We start from the raw sequence: 19,276 nt of genomic DNA, 5'->3' as shown, positions 1-19,276 counted from the left end.
GTGAAGACTCATTAGGCTTATCCTACAATTACTAGCTGGCCCGAAGAGATATCTCCTGAATCCAGATTAAGCTGGAGTCTCCCAGGCTCATCTGGCATGTCTTCCCTGAAGTCTGCCAAAACCCACACCCTTGCATTTCCAGGGACTCCCCTTAGCCAGCTGGGCAGAAAACCCAGCATGCTTCAAACAAGCTGACAGACAAGCGGGAGAGGACTCACGGGCAGACGGCCTCCCTCAGGTCTCGGGTGGAGCTCTGGGACCACAGCAGCAACGGGCCATCCCAGCCCCTGGGCTCAGCAGCGCCCTCATTCTCAGGCCGGCGGCTCTGCCCTGAGGGGAGCAGGAAGGTCACCAACTGCCGCAGGCGGACCTCAAGCCCCTCCCACTGCTGGAGCCTGACCTCCCCCGGCCCCACCCCTTCCCCTACCCCAGCAGGACGAGAGCTCGTCTTCCCCTGGCTTCCAACGTGAGGCCCGGCCCTGGGCCCCGATTGGGCACTGCCCCAGTCCGGAGCCAATCACAGTGGCCAGGGAGGTGGAACGCACCGATTGGCCAGGGCCAGGTCATGTGACCATGCTCCCCAGGAAACTCAAATATTACCAAGATTCCCTAACAAACCAATGAACAAAATTATCCAGTAAACACAAACCGTACTTTTTAATGAGGCCAATGTCACAGAAAAAAAAAAAAAATGCTTCACAATGAACTGCTCAAGGAAGCTACTAAATAAACTTTCAGAAAAGTTAAGTCGTTTTTTTTTTTTTTTAATAGGGTGACGGAGAGCTATACCTTTCCCATCTATGTGAATTTAGGTTTAAACTAGATTTCCCTTGGCTATTATATAAGACAAAAAACCCCACATCACCCCCTTTCACTCCCCCCACCCCCAAAAAGTCTTTTAGTCTATTGAGTTTTTGTGTCCTCAGTTGTGTCTGATTCACGGCAACTCACGAACTCTACACAGCCAGGCTCTTCCGTCCATGGAATTCAGGGCAATTTTTTTCTGTCACAGTAAATGCCCACCCTGGGTGATCCAAAGGCAAGGGCTCAGAGGCTCCTGAGAGACTAACTCCTTTCAGCTGAGCACAGAGCTGGCTCCTCACTGGGATGCCTGTGGCCTGGGGCTCCCAGAGGGAACAGCAGCACTCGCCCCACCGTGTGGTCACTGCTGCAAGTGCAGGCTGCTCCTCACTCCCCCTTGACAGTGTCCCTGAGGGCAGAACAGTGTGAATCTACTCAAGGTGGAAATGCAAACTCCGATGCAACCAAACTTCCCACAAGGTCTCCAAAACCACTCAGGAACAGGGAATTGGAAACTGCAGGGCATGACATGAATGGAGATGGAGACTTGACACCTTACACCGAGTTCACTTCCAGTTATCCCTAGACAAAGTTTCCATGAAAACTTGTCACAAATCTAGAAGAACAATGAGCAGAAACCGGACACGTGCTTTGAGTCTTCACACACAAAACTAAAAGGCAGTCCACAAAACAACCCAGAGAATACAGTGGACTTTGCAAAATCAAAGATATCTACCGTGGGAAAGACCTCATTACAAAAGCAAAAGACAGGTCATACATCGCGAGACGAATGAGTGGAAACACAAAGCTTCTCAAGGACGTGTCTCCAAACAGACAAAGAACACCAACACAACAAGCCTGTGAAAACTAGGGAAAGGTCTGAAGGGACGCCAGACTGAGGAAGACACACACAGAGTATCCCGGATGATGTCCAGCACTGAGGGCCTGAAGAAACAACAGTCTGGTTGCACTCCCTCAGGCCTGTGTGACCCTGGATGAGGCCTCTGTTTCCCGGTGGCTCTGAGAGATGGACAGGGAGGAAGGGGAAGAGAAATCACTTGCACTTCTAATACTCACAGCAAAGTCTTCCAATGAGAAGGGAATTATCACCCCCACTGACAATGCCATTCACTGAAGTGATACCCACGAGTCCATCTAACCCAGAAGGGAAGGAAGGACCTGTTCTCACAAAACGGCGAGAGATGGAAGAAAGAAGATCAAGCCCACACCAATCACTGGAAAGAGAAGCTGTGCTCAGGGCTTGAAAGAATTCCTATTGGGAAAATGATGTCACAGCCCCACAAGGCAATCCACAGCTTCGATGCTATTCCTCCCAAAATGCCAATGCATGTTCGCACCGAACAAAGAATTGCAAAAGGGGTTACGGAAACAGAAAAGAGCCTAAATTGTCAATACAATCCGACGAAAAAGCCCCGATACGGACGTCCAAGGTTGTGTGAAAGGAAATTAGACGACCAAACTAGGATCCTCAGGAGAGTATCGGAGAAGGCGATGGCGACCCACTCCAGTACTCTTGCCTGGAAAATGCCCTGGACGGAGGAGCCTGGTAGGCTGCAGGCCATGGGGTCGCGCAGAGTCAGACACGACTGAAGTGACTTAGCCGCAGCGGCAGCAGCAGGACAGTATGCTATTGGGAATACAACAACACACACAGATCCAGATCGATGGAATAAAGTTGAGGGTCCAGAAACAAACCCCGGCATCCAAGGTCAACTCATCTCTGACACAGAAGGGGAGAATATCCAAATGGGAACAAGAAAGCCTCTTCAATCAATGTCCATGGGAAAACCAGACAGCTACATCTGAAGAACGCTATTGGTTTTGATCTCACACCACCTCAATATCGGGGAAAAACCTCACCCTAAAGACTGATGTCATGAGATAGCTAGAAAGAAGCGTAGGTCAAAGGCTCCTTAACATCAGAGTCTCCTTGCCATTTGCTGGGCGGAGGTAGAAATGGGTCTCTTCAAGTAAGGGAAAGAGGGAAACCAAGTACACCAATGGGTTTCCATCCAATGGAACCTCTTCACAACAGAGAAGCTAAGCATTCACAAATGCAAAAGATAGGAAACGGAACATGAGAGACTCCTTGCAAGTGGTGTATCTGAGAAGGGGTTCATATGGAAAGAGACGAAGAATGCACAGCACTCAGATTCCAAGAAACACCACCACCACCCTTGACCCTTCCCCCATGACCAACTCCGACCTAAAGCCTTTCTCTCCCTCTAACCTATCCCTAAAACATAACCCTCATCTAATCATATACATGTGCATTCCTAGCATCCATCCATCCACACACGAGAGAGAAAGAGGAAGACACAGACTGAATCGAGAAAGGAAAAGAGAGGGACACAGCCAGAGAGAGACACGGAACCAAAGAGAGGAAAGGAGTCGATGGTCCAGACTTTTCATCAATCTGTCTCAAAGGTAGAAGCAATGACAGCGCCCATCCACCCCAGAAGGGGGAAACGGACGGAAGGTTTGGAGAGGAAAAGACAAGAACGCAGGGAGCCATTAGAAGCTCAGCCACCCGCAGAAGCCGAGCTGGGACACTTGAACAGAATCTCAATGGAAACAGAGGACCAGAAAGTTGGCTACTCTTTTCTATCAGAGAGGGAGACCTTCGAGTCTTCCTTTCGGTCCTCCAACTTGCATGCGGGGTCTCCAAACAGTCAGGAGGGGGAGTGCCTTTTCCTGGGTACCACGGCGCATCCAGGCCTCGTTCTGCCCCATTCTGTGCTGTGTCAGCCCTGGATGGAGTCTTTCTTTCTGAAGTCTCAGCGCACAAGCTCCACGTGATATCAGCCCCAGGTGGAAAGGCATGGAGCTGCTCGTAGGCCGACAGACCTAGGAAACAGATGGGAGAATGACCCCCACTCTGCAGATGGAGAGACCGGGGAAACCCTGAGGGGCATATGCTTGTCCAGGGCCACACCACTTACGAGAAGAAGGAGCCTGGTCTGAGAGCAGCGGGGTCCTCGGAGCTCAGGCCCTGGCTGCACCCAGGCCTCCCCAGGGCTGTGGGCTGGGCTGTGTGGCTGTCACTGTGCCTGCACATGGCCTAAGGGGGGTGGTCGAGCAGTCAGAAACCCAGAGATTCCCTTGCGAAGTTTTGGGGAAGGGACCTCAGCACGAACCCCAGGAAATGATGTCACCTGCCGGCAACAGAACCCAACAGAACCCGCAACCCGGGTATCCAGGCCTCCAGAGCGGAGAGGAGCCCCCAGCCAGATCACTTGCTGCCGGGATGTTCTGCTGTTTGCCCCTGCCCAGAGGCCGGGGCCTCAGGAGAGCTCACAGGCAGTGTGCGTGGGCACCCTGTCGACGTTGGCTCAGGGCACCCCCGAGAGGCCTCTGGCCCTTTGCCCGGAGAAACAGAAAGGTAACACGGGGAGCCCCAGGCGGGGCCAGGCCACCTCTCCCATGCCACCCGGAAACAGCGGGTCCTTTGCCTGTGTGTGTGGATGCGGGTTTCTCGGGGTGTGTCTCCCTCAAGGAAGCCCAGGCGGATGTGGGGTCAGAAGCCTGCGGACAAGTTGTGTCCACACCCCAGGGGAGAGCAGGCTGGGTGGGATGGGGAGAGTGCGGGCAGCGCCGGCCGCCCAGGCTGACCTCACACCCTCAGGTGGGTCTCTTTCCTCCCGGGTGGGGATCTGAGCAGACACACGTCTCTGACCCTTCTGGGAAGAGAAGTTCGAGCAGGCAGAAGCAGCGGCTCCACTGGCCAGGCCCAGCTCGGAAAACTCCCAGCACGGCTGGCTGACGGTCACTGTCGTTGCAGAGCTTCCCACGTGATGAGGCCGAGGACGGGGACACCCCGTCCACCTCCCGGAGGGAGGGGTCGGAGCACCATCCCCCCGCCCGTGAGGCCCAGTGCAGGCTCCAGGTGAGCGTGCCCACGGAGGCATCAGCCCCACCGGGGGCGAAGCGGAGGCGGGGAAGGCCTGCTGCCGAGACACCACCCAGGATACACCCGGCGGCCCAGTCTGAGGCGGCCACGGAGCTCAGCACACCCGGCTCCGACCCAGAGTCCCGAGAACCCCGGCCTCTGAGGCAGCAGGAGGACCTGGAGCCCAGCACGCCAGAGCACAGAGGTGAGGACGCTGGGGCTGGTGCACGGGAGTGTGTGGGGAGGGGGTGCTGAGCTACACACGGACGAGTCCCCGAAAGATGCTGCTGGGCCTGCAGCAAGCGCTGGCCTCACACCCCCACCCCCATCTTGCACACTTCAGTCCCAAAAGACATCCGACCCTGGGTATTCTTTGGGAATCTCTTGGAAGCTTTCTGTCCCGGGATACGCACATGCCAAGGCTGGCCTGTGGGCAAACTTTGCTTCTCCCCCAGCTCTAGCACTGGCCTCCAACTGGAACCAGGCTCTACTTCCCAGACCTGTCCCTACAGAGGTGGTGGCTCCAGGTGCAGGACCCAGGGATCCACCGAGGCCAGATGGAGATCCGAGACTTGCCCTCACAGAGACACCAGGCCAGCTGGGTACTGGCCAGCACACCGGGCAGATCGGATCTCCGTGCCTGCAGGGCCCCCAGCCCCAGGCACTGATGTCCCACCCCCTCAGCCAGAACCTCCACCTCCACGTGCACCTGTACCTGCTCGGGCTTTGGCAGGAGAACCCGAGGCAGAGGAAGAGTCACCGCCTCGGCAGGGAGAGCCTGCCCTGGCTCCCGCGCAACACCCAGACGCCGACGATGACTCACTCGCCCCTGCAGGAAGAACGAGCCCCCGCTCTGGGCAGAGACCCAGAGCCCTTGCCGGAAACACCACGTCCAGGGGAGCGGTCGGCTCTGCAGCCTCCATCCCTGTCTGCTCACCGTGGACGCCGGCAACTCGGTCTGCCCCCAGGGGACATGGAGTTCCTTTCCCCTGAACTGCTTTGCATTTGGTTTGTTTCCACCTTTCTGGTGATGTTTTATTTTGTGTATGGTTTCCTGTATTTCTCTTGGTTAAGTTGGGATTAGTAAACTTTTTCATCATTGTTGCAATTTGGGAACACTGTTGTGTAACTCTGGTGATACTGTGTTACCATCCCAATTTGTAGTTTCAGACCCGTTCGATCTTTATGCCCCACCCCCCAACAAAGCCTGGATTCAAGGCAAGCACGCCCTGTTCATCCCTCCCCCCGATCCTGAACACAATTTCATCTTTTCTTTCTGCATTCCTTCCTATATTCTTGGTGTCCCCAATCAATGACTCTCAGTGAAATGACTGAAGGAGTTTTTTTCGGACTCTCCACCTACTGTAAGACTCCATTGGAGAGTTCTCATTTGTATGTCATTTGAACTAGCCTTTGATAGCTGAAAGGACGGTGTACGTCCTTTCAAGATATCATGTGCCAAACGAAGCCCTTTTGGCAAATGCCATCATTATCTCCAGGCAGGCATTGCTGTTTGAAGGGTGACATCTCAGCCAGAAGGCAGAGGCTGAGCTCCTCTTGTTGCACCAGCTCCCAAAAGAAGCCAAGAAAGGGAGCTGGAACAACAAACCACCCCAACGCCCAGGAAAGCGTTCTTCACGACAGAAGGCTAGAAAATGACCCAACAACCTTGTGGCCCAGAACCCCTCTAAAAAATCACTGTTCCATAAAAAAGAGAAACACATGGGAAGTTCCAAGGAGAGGCAATGCCCATGGCCAGTGTACTTTAGAGACGGCCTGACCGCTCCGGGGAAGACACGCACCGACGGAACCCCTTGGGAAACAGCAGTGATAGTCCTCACCGTCGTAAGGGTTTCCTCTGGGGACAACCTGCCCTGGGCACCACATGAGGGAGCAGACCGGCTTCTCTTCCTCTGCCCCCACACCATTCACTCATGAAGGCAGCTCAGGTGTTCTCATGCCCTGCCTGCCTGCCTGCCTGCCTGGCTCATCCGTGAGCTGTGCCCACCTCCAGGGCAGGACTCCACCTTCTCCTCTCTGTGTACCGTGAATCTGCACACAGTGGGCTTTCAGAACCTTAGGAGACTTGAGCCATTCCCACTGGAGCCAGAACCCTCCCCAGGAAGGAAAACAGCTGTGGAGTCATTTTGGCCCCAGCACTGGTTCCCAAACCCTGGCGGCTCCTACAGCCTCTACGGTGTGATGAGGGAGGTCCCTTTTGACAGAGCTTTCCGGCTGTCAGATCTAAGCTGTTGTTTCCCTGTCAGCTGTGTCTCTTCCGTTGCAGCCAGGTGGGCCACGCTGCTCCAAAGGAGCTCACAAGCTGAGTTGCAAGGGAGGTATTGAGAGGACAGGGATGGCTACAACGTGCTGCAAACTGAGTGAGGGTCCCCACAATCCTCAGCAAAGGTCTGTGGTGTGCAAGTGGGGAGTAGAGGGCCCCCAAGTTCCAAAGGAAGGGAGGTACTCGGGAGCTAAAGCCCTTGGCTGCTGTGGTAGCAGCTGCAGATGGCAGCTCGTCCACAGCGCACTTCGAATGAGGTCATATGAGCGGGACTCTGGAAATGGCTCCGAAATCCAGAGAATGGGGTCAGGGTATGTGGGAATCCGGCGGGGGTGGGGGGTGGATGAAGGAAGGTGTCCTTCCTCTCTCCAGTGCAATTTGGTTTGGTGAGTCTCAAAGCTACCAGATGGCACTTCCCAAGTCAGGCCCCCGCAGGAATCAGGGTGGGCTGCGTGCCTCGGCCCCTGCCACAGGGACAAGCCACACCAGTGGACTCCCTGAGCTCAAATGGCCGGATCTGGGGGTTCTGTCTGGGTGCACACCTCCTTGCTGTGGCCAAGTTCCCCCCTTCTCTGAGCACCAGCTTCATCCTCTCGAAGGAGGACATCGATTGCTACCTTGGCACGTTACTCTCTTCATCCTGTGAAGACTCATTAGGCTTATCCTACAATTACTAGCTGGCCCGAAGAGATATCTCCTGAATCCAGATTAAGCTGGAGTCTCCCAGGCTCATCTGGCATGTCTTCCCTGAAGTCTGCCAAAACCCACACCCTTGCATTTCCAGGGACTCCCCTTAGCCAGCTGGGCAGAAAACCCAGCATGCTTCAAACAAGCTGACAGACAAGCGGGAGAGGACTCACGGGCAGACGGCCTCCCTCAGGTCTCGGGTGGAGCTCTGGGACCACAGCAGCAACGGGCCATCCCAGCCCCTGGGCTCAGCAGCGCCCTCATTCTCAGGCCGGCGGCTCTGCCCTGAGGGGAGCAGGAAGGTCACCAACTGCCGCAGGCGGACCTCAAGCCCCTCCCACTGCTGGAGCCTGACCTCCCCCGGCCCCACCCCTTCCCCTACCCCAGCAGGACGAGAGCTCGTCTTCCCCTGGCTTCCAACGTGAGGCCCGGCCCTGGGCCCCGATTGGGCACTGCCCCAGTCCGGAGCCAATCACAGTGGCCAGGGAGGTGGAACGCACCGATTGGCCAGGGCCAGGTCATGTGACCATGCTCCCCAGGAAACTCAAATATTACCAAGATTCCCTAACAAACCAATGAACAAAATTATCCAGTAAACGCAAACCGTACTTTTTAATGAGGCCAATGTCACAGAAAAAAAAAAAAATGCTTCACAATGAACTGCTCAAGGAAGCTACTAAATAAACTTTCAGAAAAGTTAAGTCGTTTTTTTTTTTTTTTTAATAGGGTGACGGAGAGCTATACCTTTCCCATCTATGTGAATTTAGGTTTAAACTAGATTTCCCTTGGCTATTATATAAGACAAAAAACCCCACATCACCCCCTTTCACTCCCCCCACCCCCAAAAAGTCTTTTAGTCTATTGAGTTTTTGTGTCCTCAGTTGTGTCTGATTCACGGCAACTCACGAACTCTACACAGCCAGGCTCTTCCGTCCATGGAATTCAGGGCAATTTTTTTCTGTCACAGTAAATGCCCACCCTGGGTGATCCAAAGGCAAGGGCTCAGAGGCTCCTGAGAGACTAACTCCTTTCAGCTGAGCACAGAGCTGGCTCCTCACTGGGATGCCTGTGGCCTGGGGCTCCCAGAGGGAACAGCAGCACTCGCCCCACCGTGTGGTCACTGCTGCAAGTGCAGGCTGCTCCTCACTCCCCCTTGACAGTGTCCCTGAGGGCAGAACAGTGTGAATCTACTCAAGGTGGAAATGCAAACTCCGATGCAACCAAACTTCCCACAAGGTCTCCAAAACCACTCAGGAACAGGGAATTGGAAACTGCAGGGCATGACATGAATGGAGATGGAGACTTGACACCTTACACCGAGTTCACTTCCAGTTATCCCTAGACAAAGTTTCCATGAAAACTTGTCACAAATCTAGAAGAACAATGAGCAGAAACCGGACACGTGCTTTGAGTCTTCACACACAAAACTAAAAGGCAGTCCACAAAACAACCCAGAGAATACAGTGGACTTTGCAAAATCAAAGATATCTACCGTGGGAAAGACCTCATTACAAAAGCAAAAGACAGGTCATACATCGCGAGACGAATGAGTGGAAACACAAAGCTTCTCAAGGACGTGTCTCCAAACAGACAAAGAACACCAACACAACAAGCCTGTGAAAACTAGGGAAAGGTCTGAAGGGACGCCAGACTGAGGAAGACACACACAGAGTATCCCGGATGATGTCCAGCACTGAGGGCCTGAAGAAACAACAGTCTGGTTGCACTCCCTCAGGCCTGTGTGACCCTGGATGAGGCCTCTGTTTCCCGGTGGCTCTGAGAGATGGACAGGGAGGAAGGGGAAGAGAAATCACTTGCACTTCTAATACTCACAGCAAAGTCTTCCAATGAGAAGGGAATTATCACCCCCACTGACAATGCCATTCACTGAAGTGATACCCACGAGTCCATCTAACCCAGAAGGGAAGGAAGGACCTGTTCTCACAAAACGGCGAGAGATGGAAGAAAGAAGATCAAGCCCACACCAATCACTGGAAAGAGAAGCTGTGCTCAGGGCTTGAAAGAATTCCTATTGGGAAAATGATGTCACAGCCCCACAAGGCAATCCACAGCTTCGATGCTATTCCTCCCAAAATGCCAATGCATGTTCGCACCGAACAAAGAATTGCAAAAGGGGTTACGGAAACAGAAAAGAGCCTAAATTGTCAATACAATCCGACGAAAAAGCCCCGATACGGACGTCCAAGGTTGTGTGAAAGGAAATTAGACGACCAAACTAGGATCCTCAGGAGAGTATCGGAGAAGGCGATGGCGACCCACTCCAGTACTCTTGCCTGGAAAATGCCCTGGACGGAGGAGCCTGGTAGGCTGCAGGCCATGGGGTCGCGCAGAGTCAGACACGACTGAAGTGACTTAGCCGCAGCGGCAGCAGCAGGACAGTATGCTATTGGGAATACAACAACACACACAGATCCAGATCGATGGAATAAAGTTGAGGGTCCAGAAACAAACCCCGGCATCCAAGGTCAACTCATCTCTGACACAGAAGGGGAGAATATCCAAATGGGAACAAGAAAGCCTCTTCAATCAATGTCCATGGGAAAACCAGACAGCTACATCTGAAGAACGCTATTGGTTTTGATCTCACACCACCTCAATATCGGGGAAAAACCTCACCCTAAAGACTGATGTCATGAGATAGCTAGAAAGAAGCGTAGGTCAAAGGCTCCTTAACATCAGAGTCTCCTTGCCATTTGCTGGGCGGAGGTAGAAATGGGTCTCTTCAAGTAAGGGAAAGAGGGAAACCAAGTACACCAATGGGTTTCCATCCAATGGAACCTCTTCACAACAGAGAAGCTAAGCATTCACAAATGCAAAAGATAGGAAACGGAACATGAGAGACTCCTTGCAAGTGGTGTATCTGAGAAGGGGTTCATATGGAAAGAGACGAAGAATGCACAGCACTCAGATTCCAAGAAACACCACCACCACCCTTGACCCTTCCCCCATGACCAACTCCGACCTAAAGCCTTTCTCTCCCTCTAACCTATCCCTAAAACATAACCCTCATCTAATCATATACATGTGCATTCCTAGCATCCATCCATCCACACACGAGAGAGAAAGAGGAAGACACAGACTGAATCGAGAAAGGAAAAGAGAGGGACACAGCCAGAGAGAGACACGGAACCAAAGAGAGGAAAGGAGTCGATGGTCCAGACTTTTCATCAATCTGTCTCAAAGGTAGAAGCAATGACAGCGCCCATCCACCCCAGAAGGGGGAAACGGACGGAAGGTTTGGAGAGGAAAAGACAAGAACGCAGGGAGCCATTAGAAGCTCAGCCACCCGCAGAAGCCGAGCTGGGACACTTGAACAGAATCTCAATGGAAACAGAGGACCAGAAAGTTGGCTACTCTTTTCTATCAGAGAGGGAGACCTTCCAGTCTTCCTTTCGGTCCTCCAACTTGCATGCGGGGTCTCAAAACAGTCAGGAGGGGGAGTGCCTTTTCCTGGGTACCACGGCGCATCCAGGCCTCGTTCTGCCCCATTCTGTGCTGTGTCAGCCCTGGATGGAGTCTTTCTTTCTGAAGTCTCAGCGCACAAGCTCCACGTGATATCAGCCCCAGGTGGAAAGGCATGGAGCTGCTCGTAGGCCGACAGACCTAGGAAACAGATGGGAGAATGACCCCCACTCTGCAGATGGAGAGACCGGGGAAACCCTGAGGGGCATATGCTTGTCCAGGGCCACACCACTTACGAGAAGAAGGAGCCTGGTCTGAGAGCAGCGGGGTCCTCGGAGCTCAGGCCCTGGCTGCACCCAGGCCTCCCCAGGGCTGTGGGCTGGGCTGTGTGGCTGTCACTGTGCCTGCACATGGCCTAAGGGGGGTGGTCGAGCAGTCAGAAACCCAGAGATTCCCTTGCGAAGTTTTGGGGAAGGGACCTCAGCACGAACCCCAGGAAATGATGTCACCTGCCGGCAACAGAACCCAACAGAACCCGCAACCCGGGTATCCAGGCCTCCAGAGCGGAGAGGAGCCCCCAGCCAGATCACTTGCTGCCGGGATGTTCTGCTGTTTGCCCCTGCCCAGAGGCCGGGGCCTCAGGAGAGCTCACAGGCAGTGTGCGTGGGCACCCTGTCGACGTTGGCTCAGGGCACCCCCGAGAGGCCTCTGGCCCTTTGCCCGGAGAAACAGAAAGGTAACACGGGGAGCCCCAGGCGGGGCCAGGCCACCTCTCCCATGCCACCCGGAAACACCGGGTCCTTTGCCTGTGTGTGTGGATGCGGGTTTCTCGGGGTGTGTCTCCCTCAAGGAAGCCCAGGCGGATGTGGGGTCAGAAGCCTGCGGACAAGTTGTGTCCACACCCCAGGGGAGAGCAGGCTGGGTGGGATGGGGAGAGTGCGGGCAGCGCCGGCCGCCCAGGCTGACCTCACACCCTCAGGTGGGTCTCTTTCCTCCCGGGTGGGGATCTGAGCAGACACACGTCTCTGACCCTTCTGGGAAGAGAAGTTCGAGCAGGCAGAAGCAGCGGCTCCACTGGCCAGGCCCAGCTCGGAAAACTCCCAGCACGGCTGGCTGACGGTCACTGTCGTTGCAGAGCTTCCCACGTGATGAGGCCGAGGACGGGGACACCCCGTCCACCTCCCGGAGGGAGGGGTCGGAGCACCACCCCCCCGCCCGTGAGGCCCAGTGCAGGCTCCAGGTGAGCGTGCCCACGGAGGCATCAGCCCCACCGGGGGCGAAGCGGAGGCGGGGAAGGCCTGCTGCCGAGACGCCGCCCAGGATACACCCGGCGGGCCAGTCTGAGGCTGCCACGGAGCTCAGCACACCCGGCTCCGACCCAGAGTCCCGAGAACCCCGGCCTCTGAGGCAGCAGGAGGACCTGGAGCCCAGCACGCCAGAGCACAGAGGTGAGGACGCTGGGGCTGGTGCACGGGAGTGTGTGGGGAGGGGGTGCTGAGCTACACACGGACGAGTCCCCGAAAGATGCTGCTGGGCCTGCAGCAAGCGCTGGCCTCACACCCCCACCCCCATCTTGCACACTTCAGTCCCAAAAGACATCCGACCCTGGGTACTCTTTGGGAATCTCTTGGAAGCTTTCTGTCCCGGGATACGCACATGCCAAGGCTGGCCTGTGGGCAAACTTTGCTTCTCCCCCAGCTCTAGCACTGGCCTCCAACTGGAACCAGGCTCTACTTCCCAGACCTGTCCCTACAGAGGTGGTGGCTCCAGGTGCAGGACCCAGGGATCCACCGAGGCCAGATGGAGAACCGAGACTTGCCCTCGCAGAGACACCAGGCCAGCTGGGTACTGGCCAGCACACCGGGCAGATCGGATCTCCGTGCCTGCAGGGCCCCCAGCCCCAGGCACTGACGTCCCACCCCCTCAGCCAGAACCTCCACCTCCACGTGCACCTGTACCTGCTCGGGCTTTGGCAGGAGAACCCGAGGCAGAGGAGGAGTCACCGCCTCGGCAAGGAGAGCCTGCCCTGGCTCCCGCGCAACACCCAGACGCCGACAATGACTCACTCGCCCCTGCAGGAAGAACGAGCCCCCGCTCTGGGCAGAGACCCAGAGCCCTTGACGGAAACACCACGTCCAGGGGAGCGGTCGGCTCTGCAGCCTCCATCCCTGTCTGCTCACCGTGGACGCCGGCAACTCGGTCTGCCCCCAGGGGACATGGAGTTCCTTTCCCCTGAACTGCTTTGCATTTGGTTTGTTTCCACCTTTCTGGTGATGTTTTATTTTGTGTATGGTTTCCTGTATTTCTCTTGGTTAAGTTGGGATTAGTAAACTTTTTCATCATTGTTGCAATTTGGGAACACTGTTGTGTAACTCTGGTGATACTGTGTTACCATCCCACTTTGTAGTTTCAGACCCGTTCGATCTTTATGCCCCACCCCCCAACAAAGCCTGGATTCAAGGCAAGCACGCCCTGTTCATCCCTCCCCCCGATCCTGAACACAATTTCATCTTTTCTTTCTGCATTCCTTCCTATATTCTTGGTGTCCCCAATCAATTACTCTGAGTGAAATGACTGAAGGAGTTTTTTTCGGACTCTCCACCTACTGTAAGACTCCATTGGAGAGTTCTCATTTGTATGTCATTTGAACTAGCCTTTGATAGCTGAAAGGACGGTGTATGTCCTTTCAAGATATCATGTGCCAAACGAAGCCCTTTTGGCAAATGCCATCATTATCTCCAGGCAGGCATTGCTGTTTGAAGGGTGACATCTCAGCCAGAAGGCAGAGGCTGAGCTCCTCTTGTTGCACCAGCTCCCAAAAGAAGCCAAGAAAGGGAGCTGGAACAACAAACCACCCCAACGCCCAGGAAAGCGTTCTTCACGACAGAAGGCTAGAAAATGACCCAACAACCTTGTGGCCCAGAACCCCTCTAAAAAATCACTGTTCCATAAAAAAGAGAAACACATGGGAAGTTCCAAGGAGAGGCAATGCCCATGGCCAGTGTACTTTAGAGACGGCCTGACCGCTCCGGGGAAGACACGCACCGACGGAACCCCTTGGGAAACAGCAGTGATAGTCCTCACTGTCGTAAGGGTTTCCTCTGGGGACAACCTGCCCTGGGCACCACATGAGGGAGCAGACCGGCTTCTCTTCCTCTGCCCCCACACCATTCACTCATGAAGGCAGCTCAGGTGTTCTCATGCCCTGCCTGCCTGCCTGCCTGCCTGGCTCATCCGTGAGCTGTGCCCACCTCCAGGGCAGGACTCCACCTTCTCCTCTCTGTGTACCGTGAATCTGCACACAGTGGGCTTTCAGAACCTTAGGAGACTTGAGCCATTCCCACTGGAGCCAGAACCCTCCCCAGGAAGGAAAACAGCTGTGGAGTCATTTTGGCCCCAGCACTGGTTCCCAAACCCTGGCGGCTCCTACAGCCTCTACGGTGTGAAGAGGGAGGTCCCTTTTGACAGAGCTTTCCGGCTGTCAGATCTAAGCTGTTGTTTCCCTGTCAGCTGTGTCTCTTCCGTTGCAGCCAGGTGGGCCACGCTGCTCCAAAGGAGCTCACAAGCTGAGTTGCAAGGGAGGTATTGAGAGGACAGGGATGGCTACAACGTGCTGCAAACTGAGTGAGGGTCCCCACAATCCTCAGCAAAGGTCTGTGGTGTGCAAGTGGGGAGTAGAGGGCCCCCAAGTTCCAAAGGAAGGGAGGTACTTGGGAGCTAAAGCCCTTAGCTGCTGTGGTAGCAGCTGCAGATGGCAGCTCGTCCACAGTGCACTTCGAATGAGGTCATATGAGCGGGACTCTGGAAATGGCTCCGAAATCCAGAGAAAGGGGTCAGGGTATGTGGGAATCCGGCGGGGGTGGGGGGTGGATGAAGGAAGGTGTCCTTCCTCTCTCCAGTGCAATTTGGTTTGGTGAGTCTCAAAGCTACCAGATGGCACTTCCCAAGTCAGGCCCCCGCAGGAATCAGGGTGGGCTGCGTGCCTCGGCCCCTGCCACAGGGACAAGCCACACCAGTGGACTCCCTGAGCTCAAATGGCCGGATCTGGGGGTTCTGTCTGGGTGCACACCTCCTTGCTGTGGCCAAGTTCCCCCCTTCTCTGAGCACCAGCTTCATCCTCTCGAAGGAGGACATCGATTGCTACCTTGGCACGTTACTCTCTTCATCCTGTGAAGACTCATTAGGCTTATCCTACAATTACTAGCTGGCCCGAAGAGATATCTCCTGAATCCAGATTAAGCTGGAGTCTCCCAGGCTCATCTGGCATGTCTTCCCTGAAGTCTGCCAAAACCCACACCCTTGCATTTCCAGGGACTCCCCTTAGCCAGCTGGGCAGAAAACCCAGCATGCTTCAAACAAGCTGACAGACAAGCGGGAGAGGACTCACGGGCAGACGGCCTCCCTCAGGTCTCGGGTGGAGCTCTGGGACCACAGCAGCAACGGGCCATCCCAGCCCCTGGGCTCAGCAGCGCCCTCATTCTCAGGCCGGCGGCTCTGCCCTGAGGGGAGCAGGAAGGTCACCAACTGCAGCAGGCGGACCTCAAGCCCCTCCCACTGCTGGAGCCTGACCTCCCCCGGCCCCACCCCTTCCCCTACCCCAGCAGGACGAGAGCTCGTCTTCCCCTGGCTTCCAACGTGAGGCCCGGCCCTGGGCCCCGATTGGGCACTGCCCCAGTCCGGAGCCAATCACAGTGGCCAGGGAGGTGGAACGCACCGATTGGCCAGGGCCAGGTCATGTGACCATGCTCCCCAGGAAACTCAAATATTACCAAGATTCCCTAACAAACCAATGAACAAAATTATCCAGTAAACGCAAACCGTACTTTTTAATGAGGCCAATGTCACAGAAAAAAAAAAAATGCTTCACAATGAACTGCTCAAGGAAGCTACTAAATAAACTTTCAGAAAAGTTAAGTCTTTTTTTTTTTTTTTTTTAATAGGGTGACGGAGAGCTATACCTTTCCCATCTATGTGAATTTAGGTTTAAACTAGATTTCCCTTGGCTATTATATAAGACAAAAAACCCCACATCACCCCCTTTCACTCCCCCCAACCCCAAAAAGTGTTTTAGTCTATTGAGTTTTTGTGTCCTCAGTTGTGTCTGATTCACGGCAACTCACGAACTCTACACAGCCAGGCTCTTCCGTCCATGGAATTCAGGGCAATTTTTTTCTGTCACAGTAAATGCCCACCCTGGGTGATCCAAAGGCAAGGGCTCAGAGGCTCCTGAGAGAATAACTCCTTTCAGCTGAGCACAGAGCTGGCTCCTCACTGGGATGCCTGTGGCCTGGGGCTCCCAGAGGGGACAGCAGCACTCGCCCCACCGTGTGGTCACTGCTGCAAGTGCAGGCTGCTCCTCACTCCCCCTTGACAGTGTCCCTGAGGGCAGAACAGTGTGAATCTACTCAAGGTGGAAATGCAAACTCCGATGCAACCAAACTTCCCACAAGGTCTCCAAAACCACTCAGGAACAGGGAATTGGAAACTGCAGGGCATGACATGAATGGAGATGGAGACTTGACACCTTACACCGAGTTCACTTCCAGTTATCCCTAGACAAAGTTTCCATGAAAACTTGTCACAAATCTAGAAGAACAATGAGCAGAAACCGGACACGTGCTTTGAGTCTTCACACACAAAACTAAAAGGCAGTCCACAAAACAACCCAGAGAATACAGTGGACTTTGCAAAATCAAAGATATCTACCGTGGGAAAGACCTCATTACAAAAGCAAAAGACAGGTCATACATCGCGAGACGAATGAGTGGAAACACAAAGCTTCTCAAGGACGTGTCTCCAAACAGACAAAGAACACCAACACAACAAGCCTGTGAAAACTAGGGAAAGGTCTGAAGGGACGCCAGACTGAGGAAGACACACACAGAGTATCCCGGATGATGTCCAGCACTGAGGGCCTGAAGAAACAACAGTCTGGTTGCACTCCCTCAGGCCTGTGTGACCCTGGATGAGGCCTCTGTTTCCCGGTGGCTCTGAGAGATGGACAGGGAGGAAGGGGAAGAGAAATCACTTGCACTTCTAATACTCACAGCAAAGTCTTCCAATGAGAAGGGAATTATCACCCCCACTGACAATGCCATTCACTGAAGTGATACCCACGAGTCCATCTAACCCAGAAGGGAAGGAAGGACCTGTTCTCACAAAACGGCGAGAGATGGAAGAAAGAAGATCAAGCCCACACCAATCACTGGAAAGAGAAGCTGTGCTCAGGGCTTGAAAGAATTCCTATTGGGAAAATGATGTCACAGCCCCACAAGGCAATCCACAGCTTCGATGCTATTCCTCCCAAAATGCCAATGCATGTTCGCACCGAACAAAGAATTGCAAAAGGGGTTACGGAAACAGAAAAGAGCCTAAATTGTCAATACAATCCGACGAAAAAGCCCCGATACGGACGTCCAAGGTTGTGTGAAAGGAAATTAGACGACCAAACTAGGATCCTCAGGAGAGTATCGGAGAAGGCGATGGCGACCCACTCCAGTACTCTTGCCTGGAAAATGCCCTGGACGGAGGAGCCTGGTAGGCTGCAGGCCATGGGGTCGCGCAGAGTCAGACACGACTGAAGTGACTTAGCCGCAGCGGCAGCAGCAGGACAGTATGCTATTGGGAATACAACAACACACACAGATCCAGATCGATGGAATAAAGTTGAGGGTCCAGAAACAAACCCCGGCATCCAAGGTCAACTCATCTCTGACACAGAAGGGGAGAATATCCAAATGGGAACAAGAAAGCCTCTTCAATCAATGTCCATGGGAAAACCAGACAGCTACATCTGAAGAACGCTATTGGTTTTGATCTCACACCACCTCAATATCGGGGAAAAACCTCACCCTAAAGACTGATGTCATGAGATAGCTAGAAAGAAGCGTAGGTCAAAGGCTCCTTAACATCAGAGTCTCCTTGCCATTTGCTGGGCGGAGGTAGAAATGGGTCTCTTCAAGTAAGGGAAAGAGGGAAACCAAGTACACCAATGGGTTTCCATCCAATGGAACCTCTTCACAACAGAGAAGCTAAGCATTCACAAATGCAAAAGATAGGAAACGGAACATGAGAGACTCCTTGCAAGTGGTGTATCTGAGAAGGGGTTCATATGGAAAGAGACGAAGAATGCACAGCACTCAGATTCCAAGAAACACCACCACCACCCTTGACCCTTCCCCCATGACCAACTCCGACCTAAAGCCTTTCTCTCCCTCTAACCTATCCCTAAAACATAACCCTCATCTAATCATATACATGTGCATTCCTAGCATCCATCCATCCACACACGAGAGAGAAAGAGGAAGACACAGACTGAATCGAGAAAGGAAAAGAGAGGGACACAGCCAGAGAGAGACACGGAACCAAAGAGAGGAAAGGAGTCGATGGTCCAGACTTTTCATCAATCTGTCTCGAAGGTAGAAGCAATGACAGCGCCCATCCACCCCAGAAGGGGGAAACGGACGGAAGGTTTGGAGAGGAAAAGACAAGAACGCAGGGAGCCATTAGAAGCTCAGCCACCCGCAGAAGCCGAGCTGGGACACTTGAACAGAATCTCAATGGAAACAGAGGACCAGAAAGTTGGCTACTCTTTTCTATCAGAGAGGGAGACCTTCGAGTCTTCCTTTCGGTCCTCCAACTTGCATGCGGGGTCTCCAAACAGTCAGGAGGGGGAGTGCCTTTTCCTGGGTACCACGGCGCATCCAGGCCTCGTTCTGCCCCATTCTGTGCTGTGTCAGCCCTGGATGGAGTCTTTCTTTCTGAAGTCTCAGCGCACAAGCTCCACGTGATATCAGCCCCAGGTGGAAAGGCATGGAGCTGCTCGTAGGCCGACAGACCTAGGAAACAGATGGGAGAATGACCCCCACTCTGCAGATGGAGAGACCGGGGAAACCCTGAGGGGCATATGCTTGTCCAGGGCCACACCACTTACGAGAAGAAGGAGCCTGGTCTGAGAGCAGCGGGGTCCTCGGAGCTCATGCCCTGGCTGCACCCAGGCCTCCCCAGGGCTGTGGGCTGGGCTGTGTGGCTGTCACTGTGCCTGCACATGGCCTAAGGGGGGTGGTCGAGCAGTCAGAAACCCAGAGATTCCCTTGCGAAGTTTTGGGGAAGGGACCTCAGCACGAACCCCAGGAAATGATGTCACCTGCCGGCAACAGAACCCAACAGAA

The 19,276-nt window shown here is 54.2% G+C and overlaps 1 protein-coding gene and 1 long non-coding RNA gene across 2 annotated transcripts in view; one reads left to right on the top strand and one right to left on the bottom strand.

The window, feature by feature from the left end:
- LOC145514117 (uncharacterized) overlaps positions 1–19,276 on the bottom strand; it is a 144,921-nt gene that overhangs the window by 22,280 nt on the left and 103,365 nt on the right. The window contains exons 10-12 of the long non-coding RNA XR_014059836.1: positions 15,493–15,604; positions 7,856–7,967; positions 219–330 (exon numbers count right to left, since the gene is read on the bottom strand). This is a non-coding gene — a long non-coding RNA (uncharacterized LOC145514117). The remainder of the gene's footprint in view (positions 1–218; positions 331–7,855; positions 7,968–15,492; positions 15,605–19,276) is intronic.
- Positions 8,394–13,464, top strand: LOC145514078 (uncharacterized). Its single transcript, XM_081511158.1, has 3 exons — positions 8,394–11,841; positions 12,241–12,553; positions 12,804–13,464. The coding sequence occupies exons 1-3, from the start codon at positions 11,605–11,607 to the stop codon at positions 13,430–13,432; spliced, it is 1,179 nt and encodes a 392-aa protein (XP_081367284.1). The 5' UTR covers positions 8,394–11,604; the 3' UTR covers positions 13,433–13,464.

Source organism: Giraffa tippelskirchi, chromosome 7 (genome assembly GCF_054371585.1).
Source record: "Giraffa tippelskirchi isolate mGirTip1 chromosome 7, T2T-mGirTip1v1.2.pri, whole genome shotgun sequence".
In the NCBI taxonomy this organism is placed as follows: domain Eukaryota; kingdom Metazoa; phylum Chordata; class Mammalia; order Artiodactyla; family Giraffidae; genus Giraffa; species Giraffa tippelskirchi.
The sequence above is the reverse complement of the archived record's forward strand: the minus strand, read 5'-3'. Positions and strand labels throughout refer to the sequence as shown.

Excerpts from the sequence above, each read along its gene's own strand:
- LOC145514078 (XM_081511158.1), top strand. The coding sequence starts at position 11,605 with ATGATGTCACCTGCCGGCAACAGAACCCAACAGAACCCGCAACCCGGG. Across the intron at positions 11,842-12,240 it reads TTGCCCGGAGAAACAGAAAG|AGCTTCCCACGTGATGAGGC; the intron begins GTAACACGGGGA and ends CTGTCGTTGCAG. Across the intron at positions 12,554-12,803 it reads CAGCACGCCAGAGCACAGAG|CTCTAGCACTGGCCTCCAAC; the intron begins GTGAGGACGCTG and ends CTTCTCCCCCAG.